The sequence below is a fragment of the Oncorhynchus tshawytscha genome, linkage group LG04 (assembly GCF_018296145.1).
Source record: "Oncorhynchus tshawytscha isolate Ot180627B linkage group LG04, Otsh_v2.0, whole genome shotgun sequence".
Taxonomy (NCBI): Eukaryota; Metazoa; Chordata; class Actinopteri; order Salmoniformes; family Salmonidae; genus Oncorhynchus; species Oncorhynchus tshawytscha.
In genome coordinates, this window is record NC_056432.1 from 74,166,547 (window position 1) to 74,187,982 (window position 21,436).

Below are 21,436 nucleotides of genomic sequence, written 5' to 3' on the forward strand. Positions count from 1 at the left end.
GAAGAAATCAACTGTGGGAGCAATTATTAGGAAATGGAAGACATACAAGACCACTGATAATCTCCCTCGATCTGGGGCTCCACGCAAGATCTCACCCCGTGGGGTCAAAATGATCACAAGAACGGTGAGCAAAAACCCCAGAACCACACAGGGGGACCTAGTGAATGACCTGCAGAGAGCTGGGACCAAAGTAACAAAGCCTACCATCAGTAACACACTACGCCGCCAGGTGCTTCTACACCTGCATTGCTTGCTGTTTGGGGTTTTAGGCTGGGTTTCTGTACAGCACTTTGAGATATCAGCTGATGTACGTAGGGCTATATAAATAAATGTGAACTTTTGCTCCACTGTATATATATATATATATATATATTAGACTTGTTGAACACTTATCTGGTTACTACATTATTCCATGTGTTTTTTCATAGTTTTGATGTCTTCACTATTATTCTACAATGTATTCATTCCATTATTTTACTTTTAGATTTGTGTGTATTGTTGTAAATTGTTATATATTACTGCACTGTTGGAGCTAGGAACACAAGCTCTGTCACTCCAATAACATCTGCTGCTAAAAATGTGTATGTGACCAATACAATTTAGACCTGTTGTGACATATAACCTCACACTCAATGTCAACAAAACAAAGGAGATGATCGTGGACTTCAGGAAACAGCAGAGGGAGCACCCCCCTCCATCCACATCGACGGGACAGTAGAGAAGGTGGAGAAGGTGGAAAGTTTTAAGTTCCTTGGCGTACACATCACGGACAAACTGAATTGGTCCACCCACACAGACAGCGTGGTGAAGAAGGCGCAGCAGCACCTCTTTAACCTCAGGAGGCTGAAGAAATTTGGCTTGTCACCAAAAACACTCACAAACCTTTACAGATGCACAATAGAGAGCATCCTGTCGGGCTGTATCACCGCCTGGTACGGAAACTGCTCTGCCCACAACCGTAAGGCTCTCCAGAGGGTAGTGACGTCTGCACAACGCATCACCAGGGACAAACTACCTGCCCTCCAGGACACCTACACCGCCCGATTTCACAGGAAGGCCACTAACATCATCAATGACAACAACCACCCGAGCCACTGCCTGTTCACCCAGCTATCATCCAGAAGGCGAGGTCAGTACAGGTGTATCAAAGCAGGGACTGAGAGACTGAAAAACAGCTTCTATCTCAAGGCCATCAGACTGTTAAACAGCCACCACTAACGTTGAGTGGCTGCTGCCAACATACTGACTCAACTCTCTAGCCACTTTAATAATTAATAATTGGATGTAATAAATGTATCACTAGCCACTTTAAACAATGCCACTTTATATAATGTTTACATACTCTACATTACTCTTCTCATATGTATATACTGTACTAGATACCATCTACTGCATCTTGCCTATGCCGTTCTGTACCATCACTCATTCATATATTTTTATGTACATTCCTTTACACTTGTGTGTATAAGGTAGTTGTTGTGAAATTGTTAGATTACTTGTTAGATATTACTGCACTGTCGGAACTAGAAGCATAAGCATTTCGCTACACTCACATTAACATCTGCTAACCATGTATATGTGACCAATAACATTAGACTTGATTATTGTGTTATTTTATGGCTGGTTATGACACCTACATAAAAGTGTCAAAACCCACAAAAAACTACCACACAAGGCAAAACATTACATTTCACCATAGCCTACGTGTCAACAGTATGTTTATGTTATAACATTTTGGGGTATATTGACCATATTAAATTATCATTGTAATTATGCACACATTGATGTCAGACGTGCACCTACCCCAATGCTCTGTTGCTGATGACTGGGATGAATGCAGGAGCAGATTTCAGGAGCAGGACAAGACACCCTCTTTTTGACTGATGCCTGACATAAGGGCATGTACGTGACAGGCCTATCTGGCTTTTATTATTATGATGGTCATAATGCTTGTTGACAGTGTCATAAAGTGTATTTTCTTAGTCCAAGTGAAGTGACACAGGATGGTCATAATGCTTCGTGGCAGTGTCATAAAATGTATTTTCTACAAGTTATTTAAAATATGATGAAAAAACATAACTGTAAAGAATTCATTACAACAACAAAGGATTTAAGAAACAAACTTTCAGGCGAAAGGAAACTTCTTGGCAGAGAAAAAACACATTTGAATAATTGTGGGTTTTGACACTCTTATGTAGGTGTCATAACCAGCCATAGAGTAACACAATATGTCACAACAGGTCTAACTATATGGGTCATATCAGTGTTATGACCACATTCTGACAGGTTATGACAAGTTATGTCAGCTGTTGACATATTATGATATGGTTATGACTGTGTCATAAAGTGTTATGACCACATTCTGACAGGTTATTACAAGTTAAGTCAGCTGTTGACATATCATGACATGGTTATGACTGTGTCATAAAGTGTTATGACCACATTCTGACAGGTTATTACAAGTTAAGTCAGCTGTTGACATATTATGACATGGTTATGACTGTGTCATAAAGTGTTATGACCACATTCTGACAGGTTATTACAAGTTGTGTCAGCTGTTGACATATTATGACATGGTTATGACTGTGTCATAAAGTGTTATGACCACATTTTGACATGGTTATGACAAGTTATGTCAGCTGTTGACATATTATGACATGGTTATGACTGTGTCATAAAGTGTAATGACACTGGGTGTCAAGTGAAGTGTTGCCAAAATTTGACTTGATTTGAATGTTGAGATTAAACTTTACTGTAGTTGTGTTTTGCTGAGTCTCCTAACTGTCCTACCTCTGCATATGTAGACAAATGCTATAGGAAGTCTCCAAGGATATATGTGTGTTCCTGAGATTGTACAGTTTCAACACCTTATCCAACACATGGAGTATAGGCTAATCAGTGCAGAGCCCACAACGGGCCCTCCAAATAGACCCAGCCTCCCCGCTCTGTTGCCACATCCTGCCCCCACTTCCTGCCCCCCCAAATGGGCCCAGATTGAATCACCTTGACAGGAGGGAAGAGGCAGGGAGAGCCGTGGCAGCGGTGGTGGTTGATATTCACAGACATGCAAAGTGTGAGATTGCTTTTCTGGCTAAGAGGGAAAGAGATCAACTGTCCTGGGGAAAAACCTATTAGCTCAGAGCAGCTTGTCAGCTTCACTGCAGACGCAGGTAGATCTATCTCACTTTAACCTGTATTAAAAGGCTATTTCTCTGGCAAAGTACATCTTGAATTTTAAAACGTCTTTTTCTGCAGTGGGTGAAGTGAAACTCCCCTGGCTGGATCATGAACAGGGTGTGTGTTGAGGATTGAGAGTGTGATCAGGACTTGGTCTCAGAAACCCAGAACTAAAATCTTGCGTAATTGCATCAGATGCGTCAGATCTTGGGTCAGATACAGTATGTTAGAAAACATGCTACAATGAAAAGCAGAGTAGCTCCACCCCTCCTCTGCAAGTTTCAGGCAAGTCTCCCCTCCCCATTTGGCCAAATGATCAGTGAGGAAAAATCTGTGCAAATCTGTTACACTGTTTTGATATTGTATACTGCACTGTTGGGTAGGGCTCACAAGTTAAGCATTCAGTGTACCTGTCCACTGTTGGGTAGGGCTCACAAGTTAAGCATTCAGTGTACCTGTCCACTGTTGGGTAGGGCTCACAAGTTAAGCATTCAGTGTACCTGTCCACTGTTGGGTAGGGCTCACAAGTTAAGCATTCAGTGTACCTGTCCACTGTTGGGTAGGGCTCACAAGTTACGCATTCAGTGTACCTGTCCACTGTTGGGTAGGGCTCGCAAGTTAAGCATTCAGTGTACCTGTCCACTGTTGGGTAGGGCTCACAAGTTAAGCATTCAGTGTACCTGTCCACTGTTGGGTAGGGCTCACAAGTTACGCATTCAGTGTACCTGTCCACTGTTGGGTAGGGCTCGCAAGTTAAGCATTCAGTGTACCTGTCCACTGTTGGGTAGGGCTCACAAGTTAAGCATTCAGTGTACCTGTCCACTGTTGGGTAGGGCTCGCAAGTTAAGCATTCAGTGTACCTGTCCACTGTTGGGTAGGGCTCGCAAGTTAAGCATTCAGTGTACCTGTCCACTGTTGGGTAGGGATCACAAGTTAAGCATTCAGTGTACCTGTCCACTGTTGGGTAGGGCTCGCAAGTTAAGCATTCAGTGTACCTGTCCATTTTTTTATTTTATTTTACCTTTATTTAATTAGGCAAGTCAGTTAAGAACAAATTCTTATTTACAATGATGGCCTAGGAACAGTGGGTTAACCGCCTGTTCAGGGGCACAACCTTTCAGTTACTAGTCCAACGCTCTAACCACTAGGCTACCTGCCGCCTCTACACTCTAACCACTAGGCTACCTGCCACCTCTACACTCTAACCACTAGGCTACCTGCCACCTCTACACTCTAACCACTAGGCTACCCTGCCGCTCCATGTGAAAATACAAGTTGAAACTTGATCATCCTCAACCCAGATCATCTTCATTGTTAGCCATGTTAACAAATCTCAGGAGCAGGACTCATTGTTGTGTGCTAAATAAATAGAATAGTGCCCCTGTGGGCTGCTTGGAACACTAATTCACTAACCCTGTAGAAGAGATACCACTGTAGTTACTATAACAACAACTGGGTTACAGAGGGCAGGGTTGACTCCAACCCAGGCTGAGAAACAATCATTATTATTCATTATACAGTAGGATTGATGTAGTTCTAATGGTAACTGTCCATTTTCATTGCTAGAATACATAAATTATCCTATTTGATATTAATATGAATTAATCAGTATTAGTCGGGTAATAATTTGCCTCATCAATAGTTTATACATAACCTCATGAATAGCCTTTTTACAATGTAATATTTCCTTGAGTTTGACAGACCTGAAAACTCAGCTAGACTTATGTACTCTTTCTGTTTGTCAGTTTCAGGCTGAGGTTGTCGTGATCAGTGGTGCCTAAGTATCAGTAATGGGGAGTCTTTCAAATGTAAAAGTAATGACCTGCGATCTCAGCACATCTCTGATACTCAGTATATATTTTGTGCTTAGTTGGTATTCACCTCTCCACACCTTCTTTAGTAGAAACCTTTGTGTGTGGGCCCAGGCAGCGAAACCTAGCTGGCGGGAACATTTGTTTTTGTGGGGAGCAGCTTGAGAGGCACGCCACCCTGCCATGGTTGACTGTTCATATATGTCAGGTGAGATTGAATTTGGAATCAGCCAAGGGGGGAGTAAGTTGTCATTAGGACTGGAAGTTTTAGTTCACTGCCTGCGAGGGAGGAAGTTTTCATTCACTGCCCTGTGAGGGTGGAAAGTTTAGTTCACTGCCCTATGAGGGAAGAGGCCCCTGTTCTTTTCTCAAAGCTATATGGCTCATGTCTCTCTCTCTCTCTCTCTCTCTCTCTCTCTCTCTCACACTCTCTCCATTTCAGCTATGGGGGTCATATTACTACTTAGTGTACAATAGACAAAATCATCAAAAATATATGCCAAAAAATCTCATTTCAGATTCACATTCAACTCCTCCAGTTGAGGTTTTGTTGGAAGTTGGAACTCAAGCCAACAGAAACAACAGAAAGAGAAAGTTGAAAGTGTGTAGGGCCAATTCATTAGTCCTTCTCAGAAACGTATTCTCTGATTTATTTGTACAGTAACGCTGCAGTGAGTGTTGCCAGGCATTGGACAGCATATTGTTCAAAGCTTCGTAAGCCACAGGTGTAGACTAACATTAAAATGCAAACAGAAAAATCTAAATAATAACACAAGGAATAAATACACAATGAGTAACGTTAACTTGGCTAAATACACGGGTACCAGTACCGAGTCGATGTACAGGGGTACGAGGTAATTGAGGTCGATATGTACATTTAGGTAGGGGTAAAGTGAGTAGGCAACAGGATAGATAGTAAACAGTAACAGCAGTGTATGTGATGAGTCAAAAGAGTGCAATGCAGATAGTCTGGGTAGCTATTTGTTAACTATTTACAGTAACTAGCTATTTAGCAGGTTTATGGGTTGGAGGTAGATGCTGTTCAGGGTCCTGTTGGTTCCAGACTTGGTGCATCGGTACCACTTGCCATGCAGAAGCAGAGAGAACAGTCTATGACTTGGCTGGAGTCTTTGACCATTTGTAGGGCCTTCCTCTGACACCGCCTGGTATAGAGGTCCTGGAAGGCTGGGAGCTCAGCCCCAGTGATGTACTGGGCCGTTCGCACTACCTTCTGTAGTGCCTTCGGTCGGATGCCAAGCAGTTGCCAAACCAAGAGGTGATGCAGCATGTAAAGATGCTCTCAATGGTGCAGCTGTATAACTTTTTGAGGATCTGAGGGCCCATGCTGAATCTTTTCAGCCTCCTGGGGGAAAGAGGCATCATGTGTGGACAATGATAATTCCTTAGTGATGTGGACACCGATAAACTTGAAGCTCTCGACCTGCTCCACTACAGCCCTTCGATGTGGATGGGGGCGTGCTCGGCCCTCCGTTTCCTGTAGTCCATCAGTTCCTTTGTCTTGCTGACATGGTGGGAGAGGTTCTTGTCCTGGCACCATACTGCCAGGTCTCTGACCTCCTTCCTGTAGGCTGTATCATCGTCGTCGGTGATCATGGCTACGCAGTCGTGGGTGAACAGAGAGTACAGGAGGGGACTAAGCACGCACCCCTGAGGGGACCCTGTTTTGAGGCTCAGGTTGGATGTTTTTTGCTAACCTCACCACCTGGGGGCGGCCTGTTAGGAAGTGCAGAATCCAGTTGCAGAAGGAGGTGTTTAATCCCAGGGTCTTTAGTTTAGTAATGATCTTAAGCTTCAGTTAGTCAGAAGTTGGACTCTATACATTATCAAAGGGGCCTGCTCCGCGCCACAGCAGCAATGAGATTTGTGCTATCTGAAGGATTGTTTATGAATTTGAATGCCATAATATAGTTCAGAGAAAGGCTTCCAGTCAATACCTCAAGAAGTTCAGTTCAGTGAAATATTTCCAGTCAATACAATACCACAATAAGTTCAGTTCAGAGAAAGACTTCCAGTCAATACAATACCTCAAGAAGTTCAGTTCAGTGAAATATTTCCAGTCAATACAATACCACAATAAGTTCAGTTCAGTGAAATACTTCTGAGTTGGTCCTCAATTGTTCTCTCTCTCTCTCTCTCTCTCTCTCTCTCTCTCTCTCTCTTTCTTTTTCTCTTCACTCGGGAGCCAGTGAGTAGGTCTATATTTCCTGGAATGATCTAAAAGGTCACGTCCTGATAATGTGTTTGATGGGAAGGAAGGGAGGAAAGGGAAATGAAGGCAGCTCATCCTCCTGTTCCCCCTGATTTTGCTGTGATCCTTGAGCAAATAGACTGTGTTATACAAATCATCTGTGATTGGCTGATAAGGACTGTTCTAATCCGAGCCCCGATAAAGGCAAATAAGAGATCAGAGAGAAAGAGGTGGTGTATCATCTACTGACGTCAGTCAGTGTGTGTAGGAGTTGCAGTCCTTTATCATGGACCGTCTGCACTCTGAGGGAGGGATGTTGGCTGATTGCTGTGTTTAGCCCCACACTCCTTGCCCGCTCCGCTCGGTCATATTGATAGCATGATTTAATCTACCTCCTCTGATTCCCTGTCCAGCCCGGCTCAATCTCCCCCCACCAGGGCTCCACTGATGCCGTTATCAACCTGTCCTAAGCAGACGTGTGAAGAGGGAGAGAGATGGAGAGAGGCGACAGAGACAGAGAGACAAGAAGAGAGCACCATAGAAAGAGATAGAGGGAGAGTGCATGAAAGACAGAAAGAATTAGAGAGAGGGGGGGAGCGAGAGAGACAGACAGACAGACAGACAGTGACAGGAATAATGTATGAAAGAGAGAGGGTGAGAGAGGGTCAGTGTGTTCCTTTGGGACATCCATGTCCAGACATGAGTTGCTGTCCATATTTAGGCTGTCTGGTGTGTCATTGTTTTGTTGACTCCTCAGAGTGTAGCCTATGTGATATCATGTCCATGATGAACCCCTTTCTGCAGGCCCTCGTCTGTGACCGGTTCATTCTTCTGGCAATGTGTGCCGCGCTAAAAAAACATTGCTTAGGTTTACTTGTATCCGTTAAAGATTATTTCATAGGTCCGCTCAATCAGAAATAGGTCATTGTAATGTACAGGTAACTGCCAAAATAATGGAAACACAAGTAAATGTGGGATACAAAGTATATTGAAAGCAGGTGCTCCCACACAGGTGTGGTTCCTGAGTTAATTAAGTAGTTAACAGCCCATCATGTTTTGGGTCATATATAAGAATGGTGGGCAGGCCATTGTTTTGGCTACCATGGCTATGCCCCGATAGGATGACAATGGCCCCATCCACAGGGCACGAGTGGTCACTGAATGGTTTGGTAACTGAATGGTTTAATGAGCATGAAAACGATGTAAACGATATGCCATGGCCATCTCAGTCACCAGATCTCAACCCAATTGAACACTTACTGAATGGGAGATTCTGGAGTGGCGACCGAGACAGCTTTTTCCACCATCATTAAAAATGTATTGTGGACGAATGGTGTCGCATCCTTCCAATAGTGTTTCCGGACACTTGTAGAATCTCTGCTAAGGTGCATTGAAGCTGTTCTGGCTCGTGGTGGCCTAACACCCTATTAAGACGCTATGCTGGTGTTTACTTTATTTTGGCAGTTACATGTAGTTACTCTTATGCAGTTTTTGCAGTTCTTTTAAAGTACAATTTCTCCTTTATTAATGATGCCCTGAAGTGTTCTTCAACACACTCAGCTTGTTTTACTACTCCTACTCAAGGCTTTTTATTGTTTGGGAGAAATGACCATATTTTACCCTCTCTGCGGAGGGCAGTATAAATGAACTATGAAATAATGTGTTCCTGAGATGGATTTTAATGTAGAATATAACTGCAGAGAATTGTCCCAAAGCAAATCAATGCAATCCCTTCAACTGTCAAGTAAGGTCACCACCAGATGTTAGAGAGTCAAATGTTACACAATGGTGTGTAGGTCTATATCCATGAACTAAAGACAATACATCACTTTCACAGCTGGAGCCTTTTTGATGGGAAAAATCGAATCAAATCAAACTTTATTTGTGACATGCGCTGAATACAACAAGTGTAGACCTTCCCGTGAAATGCTTACTGACAAACCCTTAACCAACAGCGCAGTTCAAGAAGAGTTAAGAAAATATTTACCAAGTAGACAAACATAAAAAGTAATAATAAAAAGTAACACAATAATAATAACAATAACGAGGCTATATACAGGGGGCACCGGTACTGAGTCAGTGTGCGGGGGTACAGGCTAGTTGAGGTAATTTGTACATGTCGGTGGGGGTGAAGTGACTATGCATAAATAATAAACAGCGAGTAGCAACAAAAGGGAGGGTGGGGGGGTAAATGTAAATTGTCCCGTGGCAATTGTATTAATTGTTTGGCATTCTTATGGCTTGGGGGTAGAAGCTGTTGAGGAGCCTCTTGGTCCTAGACTTGGCGCTCCGGTACCGCTTGCCGTGCGGTAGCAGAGAAAACAGTCTGTGACTTGGGTGACTGGAGTCTCTGACAATTTTATGGGCTTTCCTCTGACACCTCCTATTATATATTAAACTTGTCTCCATTCCTTAATGTTCTTTTGTTGGTATATACTTCACTTAGATGACTAGTGACATTGTCTTTCTTCTATATCCCTGTGACAGATAGAACAGTAGAATGGATGGAGGTTTGCTTGTCCGGGGCTCCAATAAAAATGTCTACTAGTTGGAGGTACTCGAGAACTGGAGTTGGGAACCACTGTCTTAGTGGTTCATTTCCATACAGGATTAAGCCCAGTGTTTTACCCCAAATACTCAGACTTTTCTGTTTCCATCTACGCGGGTCAGAACCCGGGTCTCACTGGGCCATGAATCCGGCGGACCTGCTCTCACTTGGGGCCAAAGCCAGGCCAGTGGTACTTTTCAGCTGGCATTTACATAACAATGGCTAACTGTGAACTTTAACACCTTCTCACAAAGCAAACGTTTTGATTCTGTAGAGGTTGTTGATTCTGCTCTTTAAGTCCCCACTGTCAGCCCTAGCTATGGAACCACTATTGACCTAGTATAACATAAGGGTGTAACACTAGTTTAACACTGGTGTTACAGTCTAAAAGCTACATGATGGTTAGGGTCTCATGGTTGTTAGCATGGCCATGTTTGGAGTGTAAAACAGGGATTGAGGCCTAGCAGCTGGAGTTTGTTCTAAGAAAACATCCCCTGTAGGATGGTAACATACTGTATGCTGTCAGGTGGGGTGGTTGGAGATGTTTCATTATGTATCACCAGCAGGGTCTTGAGTAAGGTGTTTATAGACACTGAACACATCAGAAGACTTTGTGTACACTTTATTCTTTCATTTCCAAGGTATTACTATTCTCCTAACAGCTGATCTGCGGCAGGTAGCCTATCGCTTAGGAGCGTTGGGCCAGTAACCGAAAGGTCAGTTGTTCGAATCCCCGAGCCGGCTAGGTGAAAAATCTGTATGTGCCCTTGAGCAAGGCACTTAACTCTAATTGCTCCTGTAAGATGCTTTGGACAAGAGTAACTGCCAAATGACAACAAACATGTACAAATCTGAGCAGATCTGTCAAATCTATGGCAGTTTTCTAGCATATGACTCCACCCTGCTGTCTGTCCCCTCTCCGTTGTGGAGATGAGATAGGAAATGAGGGGATGAGGAGATGAGGTGTCCAGGCCCAGGCTGGCATGGTGGTAACTGCATCCTGTGAGTCTGGCTGAGACACGGCCACTGACGGTAGAGAGAGAGAGAGAGAGCAGAGTCAACACCATCTGGACCACCATACACACTCCAGCCCCACCGAACCTCACCGAGCGCCAGAAAGATGATTGCTAACAGCGTGATTATGGCTCTATTAGATTAGCCTAGCATTGTTTACGGGCTTGTGGGTTTGCCCGTGCCAAGTGTACCTACCACTACCCTCAGAGAGAGAGAGAGAAAGAGAGGAGCAGAAGGAGGTGAGGGGAACTGTTCAGCAGCTGCTGTAAGAGTCCTTTACTCATTGCCTCGTGTTAGCCTACTCAGGGTGAAGTCTGAATGAATGGAGGAGACAAATATGAATCCTTCAGAGAGGATGCCTGTTTGTCACTCACTGTGGTATAATTGGGCACATCCTGTAAGCACACAGACACCCAAATGGTGTATCGTCCTCGTTTGCATGAGTAGGTCAGACACAGTTCATGTAACAATTCCTACATAATATTATGAGGCTCATACAGTATCACTTGCATATTCATATCGACATGTCGCTTAACATTAGGACTAAATGGCCCCATTTAAACATCTAAAGTCATTCCAGCCAAGCCTCATTCCTTACTAATGACCGCAGCAGTTGCCCTCAACTGAGGATGTGATACATACAAGCATCTCTATCCTGAGAATATACAGTGGGGAGAACAAGTATTTGATACACTGCCGATTTTGCAGGTTTTCCTACTTACAAAGCATGTCTGTAATTTTTATCATAGGTACACTTCAACTGTGAGAGACGGAATCTAAAACAAAAATCCAGAAAATCACATTGTGTGATTTTAAATAATTAATTTGCATTTTATTGCATGACATAAGTATTTGATACATCAGAAAAGCAGAACTTAATATTTGGTACAGAAACCTTTGTTTGCAATTACAGAGATCATACGTTTCCTGTAGTTCTTGACCAGGTTTGCACACACTGCAGCAGGGATTTTGGCCCACTCCTCCATACAGAGCTTCTCCAGATCCTTCAGGTTTCGGGTCTGTCGCTGGGCAATACGGACTTTCAGCTCCCTCCAAAGATTTTCTATTGGGTTCAGGTCTGGAGACTGGCTAGGCCACTCCAGGACCTTGAGATGCTTCTTATGGAGCCACTTCTTAGTTGCCCTGGCTGTGTGTTTCGGGTCGTTGTCATGCTGGAAGACCCAGCCACGACCCATCTTCAATGCTCTTACTGAGGGAAGGAGGTTGTTGGCCAAGATCTCGCGATACATGGCCCCATCCATCCTCCCCTCAATACGGTGCAGTCGTCCTGTCCCCTTTGCAGAAAAGCATCTCCAAAGAATGATGTTTTCACCTCCATGCTTCACGGTTGGGATGGTGTTCTTGGGGTTGTTCTCATCCTTCTTCTTCCTCCAAACACGGCGAGTGGTGTTTAGACCAAAAAAGCTCTATTTTTGTCTCATCAGACCACATGACCTTCTCCCATGGATCATCCTGATGGTAATTGGCAAACTTCAGACGGGCATGGACATGCGCTGGCTTGAGCAGGGGGACCTTGCGTGCGCTGCAGGATTTTAATCCATGACGGCGTAGTGTGTTACTAATGGTTTTCTTTGAGACTGTGGTCCCAGCTCTCTTCAGGTCATTGACCAGGTCCTGCCGTGTAGTTCTGGGCTGATCCCTCACCTTCCTCATGATCATTGATGCCCCACGAGGTGAGATCTTGCATGGAGCCCCAGACCGAGGGTGATTGACCGTCATCTTGAACTTCTTCCATTTTCTAATAATTGCGCCAACAGTTGTTGCCTTCTCACCAAGCTGCTTGCCTATTGTCCTGTAGCCCATCCCAGCCTTGTGCAGGTCTAAAATTGTATCCCTGATGTCCTTACACAGCTCTATGGTCTTGGCCATTGTGGAGAGACTGTTTGATTGAGTGTGTGGACAGGTGTCATTTATACAGGTAACGAGTTCAAACAGGTGCAGTTAATACAGGTAATGAGTGGAGAACAGGAGGGCTTCTTAAAGAAAAATTAACAGGTCTGTGAGAGCCGGAATTCTTGATGGTTGGTAGGTGATCAAATACCTATGTCATGCAATAAAATGCAAATTAATTACTTAAAAATCATACAATGTGATTTTTGTTTTAGATTCCATCTCTCACAGTTGAAGTGTACCTAGGATAACAATTACAGACCTCTACATGCTTTGTAAGTAGGAAAACCTGCAAAATCGGCAGTGTATCAAATACTTGTTCTCCCCACTGTATGTGTGTGTGAGGGGGAATGCCTGTAACGGTTTTCTTCATCTGAAGGAGAAGCGGACCAAAATGCAGCGTGGTTTCTTTGATTCGTGTTTAATAACAAAAAGATAAACACGAACACTACAAAACACCTGCCTCTGATTGAGAACCATATCAGGCCAGACATAGAAATAGACAAACAAGACATCCAACATAGAATGCCCACTCAGATCACACCCTGACCAACCAAAACAATAGAAACATACAAAGCAAACTATGGTCAGGGTGTGACAGTACCACCACCCCCCCCCCCCAAGGTGCGGACTCCGGCCTGAACCTATTGGGGAGGGTCTGGGTGGGCATCTGTCCGCGGTGGCGGCTCTGGTGCTGGCCGTGGCCTCCACTTCACCGTAGTCTTAGTTCCCCACCTTGTCCGCTTCCTTGGCCTCCTAGCCACGGCGATCCTACTTAATGACCTCACTGGACAGAGGGGCGGCTGCTCGGGACAGAGGGGCGGCTGCTCGGGACAGAGGGGCGGCAGCTCGGGACAGAGGGGCTCTGGCGCCTCTGGGCTGACGAGGGGCTCTGGCGCCTCTGGGCTGACGAGGGGCTCTGGCGCCGCCTCTGGGCTGACGAGGGGCTCTGGCGCCTCTGGGCTGACGAGGGGCTCTGGCGCCGCCTCTGGGCTGACGAGGGGCTCTGGCGCCTCTGGACTGAGGGGCGGGAGATCTGGGGAGCTCCACTCAGCGCCGAACAGGCGGGAGACTCCGGCTGCGCTGGAGAGGAGGAAGGCTCTAGCAGCGCCGGAGAGGCGGGAGACTCCGGCAGCGCTGGAGAGGAGGAAGGCCCCGGCAGCGCTGGACAGGCGGGAGGCACTGTAGGCCTGATGCGTGGTGCTGGCACTGGTGGTACTGGGCCGAGGACACGCACAGGAAGCCTGGTGCGGGGAGCTGCCACCGGAGGGCTGGTGTGTGGAGGTGGCACTGGATGGACCGGACCGTGAAGGCGTACTGGAGATCTTGAGAGCAGGGCTGGCACCAACCGGCCTGGCTGGATCTTCACCCTAGCCAAGTAGATGTGGGAAGCTGGGATGTAGCGCACCGAGCTAAGCACACGTACTGGGGACACCGTGCGAACCACCGCATAACACCGTGCCTGACCAGCACCATGCCCGCCACGGTTAGCACTGCTAGGAGCACTGTAGTGCTGAGATGGCACAGGACGTGCAAGGCTAGGGAGATGCACAGGAGGCCTGGTGCGTGAGGCTGGCACAGTCTTCACCAGCCGACTAGCACGCACCTCAGGACGACTATGGAGAGCTGACCCAGGTGTCATCAAATCCCTGACACGCTCCGTCGGGCGAATGCCGTGCCTCATACACCAAACCAGCAACTCCCTCATATCTCTCTCCTCCAATTTCCCCATTAACTCCTTCACAGTCTCTGCTTCGCTCACCTCCAATACCAGCTCTGGTTCTGAGCTCCTCCTTGGCTCCTCACGATAAACGGGGGGAGTTGGCTCAGGTCTGACTCCTGACTCTGCCACACTCCCCCTGTGCCACCCCCCAAGAAATTTTTGGGGCTGACTCTCGGGCTTCCGTTCGCGCTGCCGTGCTTGCTTCGCCAACCTCATTCTCCTGTAACCTTCCGCGCACTGCTCCATCGAATCCCAGGCGGGCTCCGGCACTCCTCCTGGGTCGACCGCCCACCTGTCTATTTCCTCCCAAGTAGTATAGTCCAGACATTGCTGCCTCTCCTGCTGTTGCCCGTTACCACGCCGCTTGGTCCTGTTGTGGTGGGTGATTCTGTAACGGTTTTCTTCATCTGAAGGAGAAGCGGACCAAAATGTAGCGTGGTTTCTTTGATTCATGTTTAATAACAAAAAGATAAACACGAACACTACAAAACAATAAACGTGGAAAACCAAAAACAGCCCTATCTGGTGCAAAACACAGAGACAGGAACAATCACCCACAAACACACAGTGAAACCCAGGCTACCTAAATATGGTTCCCAATCAGAGACAATGACTAACACCTGCCTCTGATTGAGAACCATATCAGGCCAGACATAGAAATAGACAAACAAGACATCCAACATAGAATGCCCACTCAGATCACACCCTGACCAACCAAAACATAGAAACATACAAAGCAAACTATGGTCAGGGTGTGACAATGCCCTGATAGCCACATGCCCAAATCCTCCAGGACTTCTCTTTTCTGATCTGCTCCCATGCCCGTGCCTTGGTCCTATCAGTAACAGTGCAATGGCCACTCTACACAACTCCTGCCTGACTGTATAAAAATCTGATTTGGGGTCAATTCCATGTCAATGAATTTCAGTAAATTCAGGAAGTAAAATAATTTGAATTTCAGTTTAACTTCTTGATTGGATTGAAATGGAATCGACACCAACCCTGATAAAATATATAGCTTTATTCCATTCCACCGCCACTGATTCTGCCCACTGACACTGATTCTGCCCACTGCCACTGATTCTGCCCACCGCCACTGATTCTGCCCACTGCCACTGATTCTGCCCACTGCCACTGATTCTGCCCACTGATTCTGCCCACTGCCACTGATTCTGCCCACCGCCACTGATTCTGCCCACTGATTCTGCCCACTGCCACTGATTCTGCCCACTGATTCTGCCCACCGCCACTGATTCTGCCCACTGATTCTGCCCACTGCCACTGATTCTGCCCACTGATTCTGCCCACTGCCACTGATTCTGCCCACTGCCACTGATTCTGCCCACTGCCACTTATTCTGCCCACTGCCACTGATTCTGCCCACTGCCACTGATTCTGCCCACTGCCACTAATTCTGCCCACTGCCACTGATTCTGCCCACTGCCACTGATTCTGCCCACTGCCACTGATTCTGCCCACTGACACTGATTCTGCCCACTGCCACTGATTCTGCCCACTGCCACTGATTCTGCCCACTGATTCTGCCCACCGCCACTGATTCTGCCCACTGCCACTGATTCTGCCCACTGCCACTTATTCTGCCCACTGCCACTGATTCTGCCCACTGCCACTAATTCTGCCCACTGCCACTAATTCTGCCCACTGCCACTGATTCTGCCCACTGCCACTGATTCTGCCCACCGCCACTGATTCTGCCCACTGATTCTGCCCACTGCCACTGATTCTGCCCACTGATTCTGCCCACCGCCACTGATTCTGCCCACTGATTCTGCCCACTGCCACTGATTCTGCCCACTGACACTGATTCTGCCCACTGCCACTGATTCTGCCCACTGATTCTGCCCACCGCCACTGATTCTGCCCACTGCCACTGATTCTGCCCACTGCCACTGATTCTGCCCACTGCCACTGATTCTGCCCACTGACACTGATTCTGCCCACTGCCACTGATTCTGCCCACTGCCACTGATTCTGCCCACTGATTCTGCCCACTGATTCTGCCCACTGATTCTGCCCACCCATTCTGCCCACTGATTCTGCCCACTGATTCTGCCCACTGACACTGATTCTGCCCACTGATTCTGCCCACTGACACTGATTCTGCCCACTGACACTGATTGTTTTAGCTCTAATTAGCACCATGCAAGGGAATGAAGACATGATCACAGAAGTGGTGTGATTAGCCAAGCTCACTGTATGCCAGGCCCAGTGCATGTGGAGCAGTGAAAGGTGTAGAAGAGGACGAGCCAAGTTTCCATTCTGGCTGGAGCTCTGGTATCATTTCTCCTGTCTGTCTCCCACTGCTAATAGAGGGAGGGAACAGTGGGTCTGGGAAAGAGCTCTGTATAAGATTTTATCCATGTGTTTTCTTTCATTAACTTGAAATGTGTTACTGTTGTATGGAGTCTCCTAATATATAGTCAACCCCTTCATTGCCCTCTGAATAGAGTTGCTTTACTAATCCTCTCACTGATATGCCTGAGAGACAAGTCACCAACTCAAAGAGCCTCAGTGTCTTTCTGTCTTAATGCAGTCTCTGTTCTGTTCACACTCTTCCGCCTCCACTGCCACAGCCCACCAAACCCAGGTTGGGTTTAGAAACTGGTTCACTACATTGCATTGATGCGGTTATATGTGTTAAATAGCACCCCTGTTGGCAAACAGCAGGAACATCAGCCTGCATACAGTCGGCTGGTACAGTAAGATCTTTGAAATAATTAAATGGTGAATACAAACCTGTGTCCGTACACAAGTACTTTCTCCCTGTCTTTGGTGTACTAACACTGACTCTCTAGTTCCTCTCTCCTCCTCCTCTCTCCTCTATCCTTCTCTCCTCTATCCCTCTCTCCTCCTCCTCTCTCCTCTATTCCTCTCTCCTCCTCCTCTCTCCTCTCTTCTCTATCCCTCTCTCCTCCTCCTCTCTCCTCTATATCTGTCTCCTCCCCTCTCCTCTATCCCTCTCTCCTCTATCCCCCTCTCCTCCTCCTCTATCCCTCTCTCCTCTATCCCTCACTCCTCTATCCCTCTCTCCTCCTCCTCTCTCCTCTATCCCTCTCTCCTCCTCCCCTCTCTCCTCCTCTCTCCTCTATCCCTCTCTCCTCCTTTCTCCTCTCTCCTTCTCTCCAGGTCTAACTGGTTGAAGCCGTGCTGTGGGCGGAGGGTAGCCCTGTGGCAGGTGTGTCTGCTCAGTGCAGGCTTCAACTGTTTCCTGGTGGCCCTGGTCATCCTGGTGGTGGTCTTCTTGACCCTGGAACTCCTCATAGACACCAAGCATCTACAATGTAACTATCTTTCCCATTGACAGTAAAGGAGGATCCTTATGCATTGTGTTCTAGTGACTGTAGAAAGTTAGTCTTGGGTAGTCCTGTGCTTCCTTGATCCTGTGACGCATGTTTTGGGATTACAGCCCATAGAGACAATTATCATGATGCTGCATTAACATGCGTTCCAACCTGTTTTATAAACATGATTACATTTCTTACCAAAGAGAGGAAACTACGGCGACTAAAAGGCCCATATGAGAGAGAAACAGCATTGCCAACCGGGATAGTAAATGAGTCTATGAGCTGGTCTCTACTCAACAGCGCTGACTGTCTGGGCAGGTGTCATCATTGCTTTACATTACGGACTGTAAGCCATGGTTACATCACGAATGGTATCCTATCCCCTATATACTGCACTACTTTTGACCAGAACCATTTCGGCCCTGATCAAAAGTAGTGCACTATACAGGGAATAGGACACCGTTTGAGACGCACCTCAAGAGACAGGTCTGTATTGACAGATGATCCTCTCTCTGCTCTGGAGACGACAGGACACCAGTCACAGATGCATTACCCTAGATTCCGACTGTCCTGGCTGTCCTGTTGCCAGCTCTGGAACGACACATGGAGGGAGTAGGAAGGAGGGAAGGAGGATGGGGGAGATGGGGGGATACAGGGAGATAAAGGGAGGGATAAATGGGCTGATGGTCTGATGGATGGGGAAGGAGAAGTAGAGTGGGAGCATTTACAACACTGTTAGATGGAAATGAAGAATAGTGGTAAAAGGCATAATGTAATATCAATGCACCATTCTTCTGCCAGATTTTGAGAAAAAATAAATATGGCTGGACAGATGTAGACATTCACAGGACATGGTAGTGTTGCTCTTGATTCCATTAAGAACAAGCGTTAAAAGTGGAATCATCCTTTAAAGATATACTTCTCCTTGATGCAACCGCTGTGTCAGATTTCAAAAAAGCTTTACTGAAAAAGTACACCATGCAATAATCTGAGTACAGCGCTCAGGCACCAAAACAAGCCATACAGATACCCGCCATGTTGTGGAGTCAACAGAAGTCAGAAATAGCATTATAAACATTATACTAATTATACTATTATACTAAATATACTAATAACATGCATATCTTAGCTTCTGGGCCTGAGTAGCAGGCAGTTTACTCTGGGCACCTTATTCATCCAAGTTACTCAATACTGCCCCCAGCCATAAGAAGTTAAGATACACATGTTTCTCTTTTGTTATTTATTCCAGTTGCCAATGCTATTCAATTTGCCAGCGTCATCCATTGGATCAGCCTTGCCATCCTTTCACTCTTCTTCACTGAGGTAATGACACACACACACACACACACACACACACACACACACACACACACACACACACACACACACACACACACACACACACACACACACACACACACACACACACACACACACACACACACACACACACACAGGGTTAAGTAATAATTCAAGAGGAGGTTAACAAGGTTCAGGGCTTGGGTTACAGTCATATGATCCACCCAACACCTTATAACACTCCCTGACACTATAGATGAAAGGTGTCAGAGGGGAATGGTATTCAAGGTCTATATATTAAAAACTAAACTGTCGTTACTGTAACTATAGAGACCGTGACTTATTAAATATTCATAATAATAATATTTTTCCTATCCACCAATCAGAGAATGTCCCTCTCTGCTTCTCTCTTTCAGTGGAGCTGTTGTTGTCACAATGTGCTACTACTGTATGATGAATGAGACAAGCCACTTTTACATTGTCACCCTTTCATCATGATTAGATTGTAACTCTATCATTTTCCTTTTCAAAATAAAGGACCCTCCCAACCCCGATTAGAATGTATCTCTATCATCCTCCTTTTCAAAATAAAGGACCCTCCCAACCCCGATTAGAATATAACTCTACCATCCTACTTTTCAAAATAAAGGACCCACCCAACCCAACACTAGTGTGTGTTACTGTACATACAGTAGATGTATGTAATGGATCAGGTAAAATCAGACAATTAGGAGGGCCATTGTACAGTGTCCAGGATCAATATCCTTTCCCACATTCTTTCCCACATTGATCGAAAGACTTGTAAAAAGTACCCTTCAAAGATACAGTTGAAGTCGGAAGTTGTCTGATCTTACCTGATCCATGACATACATCTACTGTATGTACAGTAACACATACTAGTGTTGGGTTGGGGGGGTCCTTTATACACTTAGGTTGTCATTAAAACTCATTTTTCAACCACTCCACAAATTTCTTGTTAACAAACTGTAGTTTTGGTAAGTCAGTTAGGACATCTACTTTGTGCATGACACAAATAATTTTTCCAACAATTGTTTACAGACAGATTATTTCACTTATAATAATCTGTATCACAATTCCGGTGGGTCAGAAGTATACAGTGCCTTGCGAAAGTATTCGGCCCCCTTGAACTTTGCGACCTTTTGCCACATTTCAGGCTTCAAACATAAAGATATAAAACTGAATTTTTTTGTGAAGAATCAACAACAAGTGGGACACAATCATGAAGTGGAACGACATTTATTGGATATTTCAAACTTTTTTAACAAATCAAAAACGGAAAAATTGGGCGTGCAAAATTATTCAGCCCCCTTAAGTTAATACTTTGTAGCGCCACCTTTTGCTGCGATTACAGCTGTAAGTCGCTTGGGGTATGTCTCTATCAGTTTTGCACATCGAGAGACTGAAATGTTTTCCCATTCCTCCTTGCAAAACAGCTTGAGTTCAGTGAGGTTGGATGGAGAGCATTTGTGAACAGCAGTTTTCAGTTCTTTCCACAGATTCTCGATTGGATTCAGGTCTGGACTTTGACTTGGCCATTCTAACACCTGGATATGTTTATTTTTGAACCATTCCATTGTAGATTTTGCTTTATGTTTTGGATCATTGTCTTGTTGGAAGACAAATCTCCGTCCCAGTCTCAGGTCTTTTGCAGACTCCATCAGGTTTTCTTCCAGAATGGTCCTGTATTTGGCTCCATCCATCTTCCCATCAATTTTAACCATCTTCCCTATCCCTGCTGAAGAAAAGCAGGCCCAAACCATGATGCTGCCACCACCATGTTTGACAGTGGGGATGGTGTGTTCAGGGTGATGAGCTGTGTTGCTTTTACGCCAAACATAACGTTTTGCATTGTTGCCAAAAAGTTCAATTTTGGTTTCATCTGACCAGAGCACCTTCTTCCACATGTTTGGTGTGTCTCCCAGGTGGCTTGTGGCAAACTTTAAACAACACTTTTTATGGATATCTTAAAGAAATGGCTTTCTTCTTGCCACTCTTCCATAAAGGCCAGATTTGTGCAATATACGACTGATTGTTGTCCTATGGACAGAGTCTCCCACCTCAGCTGTAGATCTCTGCAGTTCATCCAGAGTGATCATGGGCCTCTTGGCTGCATCTCTGATCAGTCTTCTCCTTGTATGAGCTGAAAGTTTAGAGGGACGGCCAGGTCTTGGTAGATTTGCAGTGGTCTGATACTCCTTCCATTTCAATATTGTCGCTTGCACAGTGCTCCTTGGGATGTTAAAGCTTGGGAAATATTTTGGATCCAAATCCGGCTTTAAACTTCTTCACAACAGTATCTCGGACCTGCCTGGTGTGTTCCTTGTTCTTCATGATGCTCTCTGCGCTTTTAACGGACCTCTGAGACTATCACAGTGCAGGTGCATTTATACGGAGACTTGATTACACACAGGTGGATTG

The 21,436-nt window shown here is 45.6% G+C and overlaps 1 protein-coding gene across 1 annotated transcript in view; it reads left to right on the top strand.

Annotated features, from left to right (window-relative positions):
• Nucleotides 1-21,436, top strand: part of LOC112249601 (transmembrane protein 266-like) — a 61,078-nt gene that overhangs the window by 713 nt on the left and 38,929 nt on the right. The window contains exons 2-3 of the mRNA XM_042320195.1: nucleotides 17,541-17,695; nucleotides 18,948-19,021. Of these exons, the coding sequence (XP_042176129.1) occupies nucleotides 17,541-17,695; nucleotides 18,948-19,021 (229 nt within the window). The remainder of the gene's footprint in view (nucleotides 1-17,540; nucleotides 17,696-18,947; nucleotides 19,022-21,436) is intronic.